The sequence below is a fragment of the Harpia harpyja genome, chromosome Z (genome assembly GCF_026419915.1).
Source record: "Harpia harpyja isolate bHarHar1 chromosome Z, bHarHar1 primary haplotype, whole genome shotgun sequence".
NCBI classification, from domain to species: Eukaryota; Metazoa; Chordata; class Aves; order Accipitriformes; family Accipitridae; genus Harpia; species Harpia harpyja.
The window spans coordinates 5,489,046-5,502,253 of record NC_068969.1 but is presented as its reverse complement, the minus strand read 5'-3'; the positions used below and the strand labels follow the sequence as shown (position 1 = coordinate 5,502,253).

The window sequence follows — 13,208 nt, the reverse complement described above, 5'->3', positions numbered from 1 at the left end:
GTGGGAGCCAGGCCTTATGTAATGTTCATTGTCACATTCTCCGTTCCAGCACTGTCATGTCAGCAGAGGGGAAGGATTAGCTCTCCCTTTTCTTTCTTTTGTGGGTTGGTTTTAGGGGTTTTTTTGCTTTCTCCCATCCCTTCTTGCAGCAGCTTTTGTTGTTTTTGTTGTCAGGGAACAACCAGTTTCAGGCCGTTTTTAGTGTTGTGGTGCCTTTTAGGAAGGTGATTGTTTGTTAACCTAGAATAAAAGAGCAGGTCCTGCAACTCTCCCAAAACTGATATATGGAAGTGTTTTTTAAAGCACTCTGTTATTTTTTTCTCTCGATTCCTGCTTCCCACAAATCACAGTGGGCTCCTTAATAACTTGCATCAAATGTGGGCGAAGACTAGATGCGTTGTGCCTATGTTTACATGGGGTGGGGAGAAGCACACTTGCCTTCCTCAGAAGGGTGGTCCAGGGCAAGCAGATGCTCTGCAATTTATGATTTTACAGGCTGCTTCTTTTCTCTTTCTTGAGTTAATATTCCTGTAGTAAACACATCACTTAGAGAGGGGACCATTGCCACTTAGGTTCATTGTGATTTGAACCAGAGGAAATGAAGGAGGAGAATTGTTTTCTTCCTTCCCAGCTAGCAGTGTGTGGCCACCAGTTACCCGTGAGTCACAGCTGAAAAACTGTATTGCTCGAGTCTTAACAGTCTCAGACTGCAAAGGAAGAAAGGATTTAAATCATGAAGTAATCAATTAAGGATGGCTTTAAATGCAACTTCTGGGTGTTATTGCTGGGGGAAAGAAATTCCTGCTGATTTTTCAGTAAACACTTAAGTTTGCTTTGTTAAAAACATTTAGGGGATCTGCTAGACTAGTGTTGGTCAGTAACACTGTTGGCTCTTTTTTGAGAATACGTTTATCCTTTTAAGTGATTCCCCCCCTCCCTTGCCGTTTTTTACATGATAATGTAAAATACAAATGTTAATATGTTACATAACATAGAGAAGTTCTAATAATTGTTAGAATCAAACTGTCCGAACCCACTGATCTCAGGTTTATTTCTTATTAGATTTTTAAATTGAACAGAAAAGTATTCATTGCTATTTTGCAATAACATTGCAAGTTATTACTTGCAAACTGTTACAAGATTTTTTTTATGGTACAGAGAAGCTTAAGCTCATGACTTCTTTAGTGATCCATCTGTATGCTTTATAATAATTTTCCATTAGTTACTGAAGGCTACCTATAAGGTACCAAAACTGTGCTAGCAGCAATCTAGCAAAAAGATGAGATTTCTCCAGAGGAGCCAGCAGTTACTTCAAACTGGATGTGTACGAAGGTATCTGTGTGTGAGCTGAGTGCGTAAGAGGAATCTTACGGCCCCAACCAACCAGCTGTTTTGCTGCCAAACAAAAAAGAAAAAAGATAATGGAAATTATTATTACCATAAAACATGACTGTATAGCAGAAACTGAAGAGCATTATGCAGCACTGACTTTTTAATAAAACCAGGTATTTCACTGTCTGTGCAAATCCTCTTGTGATTTGCCAGCATGCTTTATCCTGTTTCTATGGCCAGGCACCACAATGACCAATATGAAGTCTTGGTTACAAAACAGGCTTTAAGGGACAAATCTTGATGAGTCCCAGATATTGGGCTTGGCTGGAGGTTGGGGAGGTGATTGAATCCTCTTTACTATTCAGCACCATAGTAGCATTAGTGTTAAACCTGCCCTTTCTGAAGGGATTTGTATGGGATGCACATGTACTCAGGAATAAGCATGTCCTGTGCCTAAATCACATGTGTCGTAGCAGGCAAAGAGCTTCTGTAAAGCCACTTTGGCTTTTGTGGCTTCCTGGAGGTACGGGGGAATCCTGCTCCTCCTTACTCAGGTGGGGAAGGACTCCAGTCTGCCCTGTCCTGCATCCTTCCTTTTTACTTGTTTACATTTGTAATAGTTAATTAAGTAATAGTTTAGTTTTTATAGTGCTGATGAGTCCTCTGATGAAAGTGATTGTGTTGTACACAAATGGGCAAAGTCACCAGATCCCATGATGTTTGCTGTTTCCCTTAATAGTTTGGCTCATGGTGTGCGTGACCCTGTGGTGAAAAACTATTGCTCAGATGGGAAGAAGTTCACTTTCACATTTCTCTCATCTTCATACATGAGAAGAAATGGTGATTTTAAACCTTTGCAGAGCGAAAGAAAAACATGAGGACAACGGAAACGTGTCCAAATTTGCAAGCCCTTGAAGTTCCTCATCCAGAACTGGGCCTCCTTTCTGTGCAGGCTGAGGAGGAGGCAGCCTCATCACCACATGGCATTTACTTACTATCTGAAATGTTCTACCTTAAAAAAGCAAAGCCCCCAAAACTTCAGAACTATTTTTATCTTTGTTGAAAGACAGGACATAATACGTGAGAGAGGCTGTCTTGGATGTTAATTTGATGTGCAGTTGATTGTAGGGTTTAGCTTCCTGGGTAGGATAAACATGACAGCTCTTTTCTCCACTCTGAGTAAGCAAGAGGAATTTTTCCAAGTGTTTTCACTTAATAGCCCACCCTTTTTTCTCAGTGGCCTCACCATGTATCGAACTGGACACAATACTGTATGGACTTCTGGCTTTCTGTTGTAAACCGTGGTGCAGCAGGTTTGGTTTGTATTTCTTGGTGCTGGTAACCCTCTTTACAGCATACCGCTCGGGGTGCAGCTTCCCTTTTTGCAGCAGGGCAGGAGGCTTGTGGGTTGATCTAATGTGGGACAGCTGGAAAGTCCAGACAAACGGTAACTTTGATCAGTTGAAGGTAATCTGTTTATCTCTTGCAAAGCGCCCTTCCTACAGTGATTAAATGTTGAGCACGGTGTGTCTGTGTGTGCAAAGGCAAGAGATGGGGCAGGTTGGAATAACTCAGCCATAAAACAGTAGCGACAGCTACAATCTGGCCCTGTTGTGTAATTCCCCTTGGTGGAAGGCTCTGAACTGGGTCAGAGTGGTGTGAGAAACGAGGGCAGTCTCACAGCTGTGTAATGCCTACCTGCCTGTCATGCCGTGTCCCTGCTGCGTGCTCCCAATGCCACCAGGCAGGGTGGGAGCCCTCCTGAGACCCAGGGCTTACACAATGGAGAGCGGCTGCGGAGCTGCCAGAGCAGAGGAGGAGGATGGGAGGGAGGAAGACAGACAGCAGCCTGACAATAGGCACAGAGGAGTTAACCATCTTTGTTTCACCCAGCTTCTGCAAGATTTAATTAAGTCTTTTTGAAGGCTTCTGTTTAACTCTCCTGCATATGGCTGGGGCTGCTGAACGGGTGTCAAGAGTTAGCTTATAAAGAACATGTACTTACTGCTAAACAAAAATAAAGCTTAGATTAGAGCCCTTTTGTACTCCAGTTTGAGAGATAGCTGCTCTGCTGCTCTCCACTGGGTTTGATTTTATTTATAGAAATACAAGGACCCATATCCTTTCCTTTAAACAGTTTTCAGAAAGTGTTTTGTGGTGTGTTTTTGGTTTTTGTTGGGTTTTTTTAAGGTTCTGTGACAAATGATGAAACATGAGCGATGACACACAGAATACTGATGGGAGAAACTGTATCATGTGTCATTCTTTGACCTGGAGTGTTTAGTGCCATTACAGCCCTTCTGCTTTTCCCATTTGTAGATGAGAATTCATTCCTGCCATTTCAGTAGTGTTTGTGTTTCTTCTTTTTGATTTTTTTTTTTTGTTTGGTTTGGTTTTTTAGTTGGTGCTTAGTTTGCTGGGATAGTAAAACATGGAAATTTTTTAATATGCTTCTGTTGATATGGTTTCCAGCAGATAGCATGCGAGGTGCTTTAGAGCACAGTATGGGCAACATGGGAATAAATAAATCTCCTTGAAATCCCAGGTGACCAGCAGAGACCCACAAAGGTAACGCTACTGGCCATCTCCTCCTGAAATGTAAGGAAACACATGGAGCTTTACAGTTACAGGTTTGAATACAACCTGTAAAGACTAAAACAATGTTTGTTTTCCTTAGGGCTGGATATCAGCTGGAAGGGAACATTGTTGCTGTTTAAAAGTAAAAGTAAGCCACTGTTTGGAAATACACATAGACTTTAGCACAGCATTTGTAGGAAAAACTTCTGATAAGAGATTGCTTTGTGTCTGCAGTCCTTGACTGAAGTCACCAGACATCAGAAAGTAAGCAGGTGCCGGACCTTGCAGTGCCCAGGGGTCACCATATTGCAGCAAGCTGACAGCAACAGGGCTCAGTACCTGCCTACCAGCAGACCAGAGAAGCTGAGTGAATCTCTTTGGCTTGTGTGAACTGGCACAGTTCCACTTAAGCTAATTTAGATTTTGGCCTTTTCTACCATCTGCTTGACTAAGCCAACTTATTTTGTGTGACATGTGTAATAGTGTAGGGACTTCAGTTGTCTCTGCCTGGTGGTAAAGTGCTCCTGGGACCTAGTGGTGAAAGGCTTCCTATTCCAATACCAATCTCCGCAAAGCCTGTTCTTCCCTTTGTGTTTATTTTCTTTGAGACACTTTTGAATGTTATTGAGGAGCTGAGAGAGGCAAAGCAGGAACTGATGACTTCAGCTAGAATAATTCAGCATACTTGACAGTTAGATTTTCAGCCCTGCTACAGGGGTGTTGAGTTGTGTCTTTAACCTTCAAGTTTCTGAGCTCATCTAGTTACTGCTGAAACACAGCTGAAAATGACATTTTTCTGTTTCTTGAAGTGTTTGTAGATATGTATGCTGTCTTATCTGCTTAGAAGTTTCTTTTTTCTTTTTTTTTTTTAAGTGCCTGATTAGTTCTCAAACATTTTATAGTTTACACTGGAAATGTGGTGTAAGTAGGGAGCAGTGGAAAATGGGTGACGAGGAAACGTTTCCCTTATCTTTCTTTAAAGCTTGCTGGGGAATGTGTGGGTAGTAATTCTTCTGAGGCTTGATTTTTGAACACATCCTTTGCTTCATGTTCCTTGAGATCAAGATGCCTTCTTTATTTTCCTTTCTTGGTTGTGTTTCTTTCTTTTCATCCATCTGACACAGCTCCTTTATGATAATTCTTTGTGTATGGAAGAGGAGTACCCATCACTGTCCAGAAGTGACAGTGCATGATCTGAACAGATAAACTTGTGACTTCATGATTGCCCTGGGCCTCCCTTTAAGCTTTATTGTTGTTTTGTACCATGATTTCTGCTGTGATGACTTGGAGTAGTGTAACACAGGAGTTATGCAGAGCCAGCTCCAGCTCTTGTATTTTAGAGAAAGGAAATGCAAATTCTCTCTGATCATCCTTCCTTTGTGTTTACTTTTCTTCTCACCCTGCTTTACAAAGGGACGTATAACCTTTAAAAATTGGATCTTTGTTGCCTTCTGTCCGTACTGTTATAAGGTAACGCTGTCTCTGTTCTGTTGGTTGGAACGGAGACTTCGGACAGGCTGTGATGAGTAGCTGGGTGACCTTCGCAGCAGGTACAGCTAAGTCAGGAGGGTGGCTTCTGTCTGCGACCCACAGTCTGCATACTGCGATGATGTTTGCAGTGGTTAGGGATCAGGGTAACAGGTATCCATATGGGATTCTGAGACTGATCCTTTTTTCTGTGCTTCATCTTTGGACAGTAGTGTTCTGAAATTGTTCACATAATTTATTTATTTTTGCATCTTTGTATAATCAGACATTGATACTAGGAATCTTTCTGCTGTGTACATGTCAAACATACCAAGAAAGAGGTGGTTTTGAGTGATTAGTTAATGTATTGGTTCTGATATTGATTCTACAGTGCTGGGTCTGTATCATTATGATACGTTGCTTATGGCATCCATTTTCTCCATTTCAGGATTTTGTGCACAGTCTGATATAACTGTTACTTAAAAGACTGATGACAGATTTGTGTTTTTATATGCAGTAATCCTGCTATGACTTTGAGCCTTTAGGCTTAAAGGTTGGGATTTAATGGGCTCATTATGTACCTCTTTTCTTTTCTTGCAGGGCTGCCTCACGGTAGAACATGAGCAGGTAATGCACAAGGAGCACCACTGGGAATCATGTCAGACGAGTCAATCTCAGGGAGTGATCCGGACCTGGACCCGGACTTGGAGCAGGAGGATATGGAAGAGGAGGAGGAGGAAGATGAGGAGGAGGCGATGGAGGAGGATAATGATGGGGATGACGAGGAGGACTTACTTGATGAGAGTGGTAAGTGAATGGGGTTGTGAATCTCTGCATACACTTGTTATACAAAACTGGTGTTACTAATTTTGGTGAGTGACACCTTGGTAGATAGCACAAGAGTTAGGATTTGTCCAGTGCTTGGTAGGGAGAAGTGCTTATGTAGGTGTTTAATTTAAATAGGGATTTAATGTAGGTTAAATATGGACTCCTGGCCAAAAAAAATTTCCATCATGAAAAACAGGCCACAAGCATAAATTGTAAGGAGGGTAGAATTTTTAAAATAGCTACAGATTCTGGGGAAGCAATTATATAAAGAAGTAAATAAATCAATTTACAATTACTTGTATTATTAAAAGGACCCAGTGAAATTAAATACGTTTACATCACTGGCTTGCCCATAGTTAAACAGTTTAATGGATGCTATAGGCAATTATTGCTCACTTACAATAATCATCTTTAACAACTGAAAAATGTTCTTTTCTGACAGCATACAGGTTGGGTTTACTTTTTGGTTTTACAACATGAAAGGTGGCAGTGCTAAGTTGTCACCTTCTATCCTCACCTAGTTATAATTGCCCCATTCTCATCTTCAGTTAGGACCATTATAGCTGTCAGTGGACGTGTGCTGGGCAGGTTACATTTAAGCAAGATTAGGTAACTGTTCTGGTTCATGGCATGATCCTAGAAATATGTTTGTTGGCCCAGTAGAAGGGCTGATCTTCTAGGTCATGTAGACAGGAGTGCGTGGCTCAGGCGGGAATTCCCTGTACTGTATTTTCCACCAGACTCCTTGTATCATAAAATTACAGCCCAAGCCTAAGGGGATGCTGTATTTGCTTCCTTTAAAATTAGGATTTTTAATAATTTCAAAGGGTGTGCAGATTTTTGAATGCACCTACTTAAACCTGCTGAGAATAACCTTCCTTTTCTTAGTGTAGAATATGTTAAAGATGGATACTTCTCTCTTCTAGTTACTAAAGTAGTTTTGGTTTCAAAGTACGTTGTTGTCCTCAAGTGTTGTTTGGTTGGGGTTTTTTAATATTCTTTCAACTATGTGCTACTTGGAGATGCTGTTTTGATTTAAAATGCTTATAGAATGTTTACACAAATTATAAAATGTTTACATAATACTTCTCTGGTTTTATTAATGTGATGGCTTTTTCTAATGAGAAAGTAGCAGAAATGGAAGTGTTAGTTCAGGTAAGAAACAAGGGAATTCCCAGGAGATAGAGTTATAGGGCCACAGATTACTTTGTCTCAAAGAGGCTGGCGGTGACCTTGTCTCTTTGTTCACGGGAACCTGCACCCAGTGGAGCAATAGGCAGCATGATGTTGTAGACAAACTTTTATTAACAGAGAAGAGTGGCTGTATGTCATGTCCAAGTGGGTCATTCTCCCTGGTTATTTTATCATAGACGTATGTATTTTATCATTTACATCTATATTATTGTGGCTGAATACTCATAATTGTTTGTCAGGATTATTCTTTCCAAAGCAAACAAAATTAATGTAGGTATATCAGAACATCGCTAGCCGTTAATGACAGCTGTTTATTTTAATCTTAAAGCACTAGAAACATATTTATACTTTATATTTCTTTAGTGACTAATTAAAAATAAATTTTAACAAATGTAGGAAATAATGAGGAAGAGTAAAAAGACAATTTACATATAACTAACATAAAATGTTTTTATAGTTGTTCATCAGGTACAGGAAAAACTCTCTTACGCAATCTGAGCAAAGCTAGATTGCTTCTGAGGTTTCAGATTGTTTCAGCTTTAATTCTGTCTGCCAGAATATCAGGATACTTTCTGTGTGCTTGGCCGTATAATTATGTTTTCTGTGGAGGTGTCCACTCGGCTTTTCCTGGTATCTTTTCACAGCTACATACTGCCTCAGAAATGTCATTTGACATCTATATTACCTTAGATCTAATATAAAGCCAGTCTTCTGCTATTTGGCCTATGAAATATAGCTAACTTCAGAATTAAGAGGATCATTTTATTTTGCCCATCTGATGTTTATAGTCCTGTCTCTTTGTAGATGACCCTCGTTCATAAGAATCATCTTAGGAACAGTTACTTTTATTCAGAAGAAAGATGGAAGTACTCTAATGTTTGTACTATGAAGCTTTTTAAAAGCTTAGTTTTAATAATTTCTGTTAAAACTTTGTTCTCCCTGTTCCCAGCTGTGCTGTTCTCCTCCTCTCCTGGTACTGTGGTAGTTCTGTATATGTTCCATTGGGGATCCTGGGGGGATCCTGCCCTCATGGATGGGCTCTTGCATATTTCTAGCTCTAGAAGATTTAGAAGATTATTAATCTTTCACAGTTATTTCCTTGGAAGGGCAACAGGCTGCATATACGTTTTCTCCAAACTGAAACTGATTACTTGTTTTAAGTAATAGTGATAACAGTTACAAACCTAACATTTTTACTGCTTGCTTGCAAAATAGTGGCTTTGTTTTAGGAACATAGGTCTTCCATGATTTGATGGTGACTCAGATTACTTAAGAACCTTCCAGGGTTAATGTAATGTTATCCACATCTGTTGATGGGGGACAGTATAGTCTCAGACTTAGTAGTGACTTGTGTTTTGCACATTTAACCTGTTTTTGTCTTTTTGATATATGTTGTGTGTGGAATTAATACTTGTGGTGGTTTCAGTTTCAGAATTTTCTTGGAGTTCTTTTTACATTCTGGTAATTAAGAGTGCTATCTTCAGATTTGGTGCAGTTTTTCCATTTCTGCTCAAAGTTTTGTTTGTGTTTATTATAGGCTGTCCCATAGATGGTCTAGAGTTTATTTTAGTTTGGACTTCCATGGTACAAACTTTCAGTCTTGATGAAAGCAGTTCTTAAATCTTCTCCCCCTGCCCTCAAGGAAGAAAGGAGCACAGAAGGCTAGTTCTCTGAATATTTCTGAATAAGTGTGAGTTAATAACCACATAGCTTACATCCTTTGTACATTTCTTCAGTGGTGGTCAGTTAATGAACCTTAGCATCATGTGTAGGAGCTCTTATAGCTTTAGTCTTTTTTTCTAGAGCACTTCTTCCAGGACATACCTACCCTGACACTTATAACCCCTTCCCAGTGGCTGCCAGATTGCACACCCATCCTAGCAGCAGGCTTCAATCTTAGCTGGAGGCTTCCACTACTTTTCCAGCCTTGTCATCCCTGCCCACTGCATCTGTTTTCTCATCACTTGTGGGTAGCAGCACTTGTTTTATCATGTTCGATTTTGTGATATCAGTGCGTGACTGCTAAGAACTTTTTTAGTTAACTCCCTAAATCCTTTTCACTAGAAATGTCATGTACTGATGACTGTAGAGATAAAGGGCTGTTTCAAGTCCTGCACTTTTTCTCTGATCCTGGTAGTTGCTCAGGGCTGCGTAGAACTCCATAGGAATAAAAGCTAATTTGAGCAAAGAGGAAACAAACCTCCAATATGGATTTTACAGATCATTTCAAATGCAGGGACTGTTCATACCCCAGAGCTTTCCCGAGGAAAGCTGTTGAGTGAATGAATCCCACTGTAGTGCTCTTTTTTTCCATGTTCTGAATGTCTTTGGATTATTCCGATTGAAGTCTCTGGAATTCATTATCTCTTACTCATACATATTGCTGTAATTCTGCTATTAATAGTGATGGCAAGCCGCTTGTTTTCTTACCTCTGAGTATATGGGTTAAACTTTTATTTTAAAGTGTAGTTCAGGGGTAAAAGTTCAAAGAGCTGGTTGTGATATGACCATCTCCATGCAATTGGCCTTATCTTCTATCCTGTGTTGTCCACTTAGCCTGTTTTCTCCTTTCCCATCCCCGCTTTCTTTCCACAGGGCTGGGGGTGTGCTAGCTCCATGGCATCTCTGTTTGACTAGTGGAGAATAGGAGAAGATAGAGCTAGTCTGCGCTTCCTCTTCCCACCTCAGACTCATACTGTTCCTCCTCCTCCCTGACAAAGTGCTGGAGGAAAACAAAACTGCTTTGTGTGGGGTTTCTATGGACATAAGGACCCTTAAAGAGGAGTAAATGAGGAGCACGTTTGTGTTGGTGGTACAGAATCACAAGTCCCAGCAGAGTGGAGGACACACAGGTGCCTGTGCTGTTTTGCACTGCAGCTTCTTAGTAGGGTGAAGGCACCAGGGACAAGTCTCAGAACCTCTGAAAGATTGGTACAGGAGGTTAGTGGGGGGAAAGAGAGACCCTTTTCCTCACCCTAGCCTCTTAAAACTGTGCTCATCCCTGTCTATGACATTTGGTAGTATCATGACAGATTCAAACAGTTACCTCGTTTCTGGAACAAGATCCAGAATGTAGTTCAATGGCTGCTTTTTGTTTGAACTTGAGTGTGCCACTTGGTACTCACAGTTTTGAATTTCCCAAGATACCAAGGCAGGAGTACTTGATTTCAGATGACAGCTACTGTCGATTCAAGTTTGAAGAGATCTTTGCTTTCCGTGAACTCTTGCTAGAACAAAGGCTGTTTATTTAAAGGGGTACGGCTAGATCAGCTTTGGATACAATTTTCAGTTGGTGGCTGGAGAAAAAAAACGTTGGCATGAAATTATAGCAAGAATGGATTTTGTTTAATGTGATGTTCCTTTGTGGCTCTTTGTGGCTCATCATCATGGTGCATGCAGCAAAGGGTGCAGTTGCATTGAAAGTGAAATCAATTTGTAGCTGCCTGGATAATTTCCTTGTCTAACCTGATGGGAAAAATCAGTAGTTAATGCCATACTTACTAGAAAGTTCATTAGCACCTGGAGTTATTAAAGCTGAAATTATCTTGGAAATCTGTTTTTAAAGTCATGTGGAAGTGTGGGTTAATACTTTTTTGAATGATACATGAATGCATCCTAGAGGTGCGGGGAGCTGTTGCTCATTTCGGGAGATTGTGTTATTCATGTACTTTCCACCCTAAAGTTGTTCCATCTTTTCTTCTCTCCAACAAAGTGCTGGAACAAAACAAAACTGTGGTGTGCATGGGAGTCCCCAGCTGGATGTGTGGGGTTGGGAGCAGAGCAAATTTCTGTCCTTACAGGGGAAGAGAGGAAAGTCTTTGGTTTTTGCTTTTCATCTGAAGTTATTCTTATAAATTAGGTCATGTTATACTCACCTGTATGAAACTGAGAAGCAGATGAAGAGTGTGGAGACAGTCTCCTGAATAATACCCTGCTAAATGATATCCTATTCTATGTTATTTTATATCCAGATTTAGAAAGGCCCATACTGCTGGAGGAAAAAAGAAGAAAAAAAAGGGGAGCTGCTGTTAGAAAGTAATTTACCTGCTCTTCTTACTTGAATTGGATGGTCCTGCTTGTATTGGTAAATGGAGATCAGTTCCAGCAATCTGAACTCTTTTTGCCTTCTACGTCTGACCAGACTGCACACCATTTTCTCTTAGGAATCATTGGTTTTAAGTTGTCCTCCCCATCTACTAAAAAATGAAATGCATTCCGTAAGAAGAGGAGGAGCAAATACATACTTATTTCTTTAATCTCTCAACTCCTTTTAGAAAGCAGCTTTTCACAGCTGTGTCTTCGGTTGGTGTCAAGGTAGATGGGCATCCCAAGGTCGAGGCAGCCTCAGAGACTATAGCTGCTCTTTGAGGAAGCCTTTAATGAGATGCTTCCATCTGTTGCAGTACATGGGCACAGTGGATGTGATTGCTTCTTGCTTTCTGCCTCAGACTGGTGATACATGTGCTTTGATCTCTTGTCCTTGTTGTTTAGCTGGAGGCTGGTGGCAGGGGCTAAGGAAAGGTGCAGGCCTGTTAGAGTAAGCTTGGGGTGGAGGGGAGGCTCTTTTTGTTGATTGAAAGTGGATGAGTCGGAGAAAGTGTGGAAAGAAACAAAAGTCAGGACTTCTGTAAATCTAGAAAAGCACTGAAGGCAATCATGAGGTTTCCTTTAATTTTAAGCTCTGCTGTATTCTGTGCGTACATATGCCAAAGTGGTGGGTGCCAGTAAGTAATAACCCTACAATTTAATCTGCAAGTTACTGTTTGCAGAGTGCAAGGTGGATTTCTTGAGAGGAAGGGAAGAGTGGTGATTGACATCTTTCAATTTTTTCCTTCTTGATGGATTTTCCTATCTTGATTCTTTTATTTTGGTTACTTGTGGCTGGGTGCAGCTCCCTCCAGAGTCCACCAGTACTATTTCTAAGGAAGCTAGAAGGGCATATCCAGGGGGAAGCAAACTTCCTCTTAAGAGTAAGTTTGTTGCCTCTGTAATGGCCCTGATTTTTGTAAGCCTGGGAAGCAAAACATGAACTTCCGTGTACCATTGTGCACTTTGGTGTTCTTAAACAACCAGGTAGATTTTAATGCTTGTAGTGACTTTCGTAGACTGTCTTCCAAGCCAATAATTGCATACAGAGGATGGCATGTGTGGTATCATAGAGGTACAAAAGTACTCGCTACATGTGAAAGAATTTACTTGTAAATTAATATCCTGCATATTGGCATTTGTTTAAACTTTCTCTAATTGTTATGGGAAACTGCATTACCTTAGAAAATGATCCTTATGGATCAGAGTGTTTAAATATGCTTTATCATACAGGTGCAGACTGTGGGGCTCAACCTCAAGTCAGCTCGTTGTGGATAACTCAGAAAACGTGTGTCTAACTGCAGATATTGGATGCATTTCTCAGGTGACTTGCTATAACTAAGAAGTTGAGGGGGGGTTATTATTTTTTCAGTTCCTGAAAGGGATAAGAGCGTCTCCAAAGTTGCTTTGTGTCTGTTAAGCGTATACTCCCTGTCTCCACAAATCTTACATTTGAGACTTGTGTTGGTTTCCTAAGATCCAGAAAGTTAGGACCTGGCTGTCTTCTGTGTTTCCACAATCCAGCTGAATAAAATATAAAAGATATAGTTAGCATCAAAGGTGAATAGAGACTGGATACTAGCATTTGCAGTTTTAGCAAGCCTGGTTACCGAGTAATGCAGAAAGGTTACATTGAACTTGCAGGGAAGAAGGTTTGCCTCTCATTTAGGCAAAAGCCCCACCGATTTCTCTGGGAAATTTGCTTCGTTACAGAAGGCTGCATA

General features: G+C 40.6%; 1 protein-coding gene across 3 annotated transcripts in view; it reads left to right on the top strand.

Moving 5' to 3' along the window:
• Positions 1-13,208, top strand: part of RAD54L2 (RAD54 like 2) — a 72,598-nt gene that overhangs the window by 17,149 nt on the left and 42,241 nt on the right. For all 3 annotated transcript variants that reach the window (XM_052776221.1, XM_052776218.1, XM_052776219.1), the window contains one exon: positions 5,977-6,183. In XM_052776221.1, the coding sequence (XP_052632181.1) occupies positions 6,033-6,183 (151 nt within the window). In that variant the 5' untranslated portion in view covers positions 5,977-6,032. The remainder of the gene's footprint in view (positions 1-5,976; positions 6,184-13,208) is intronic.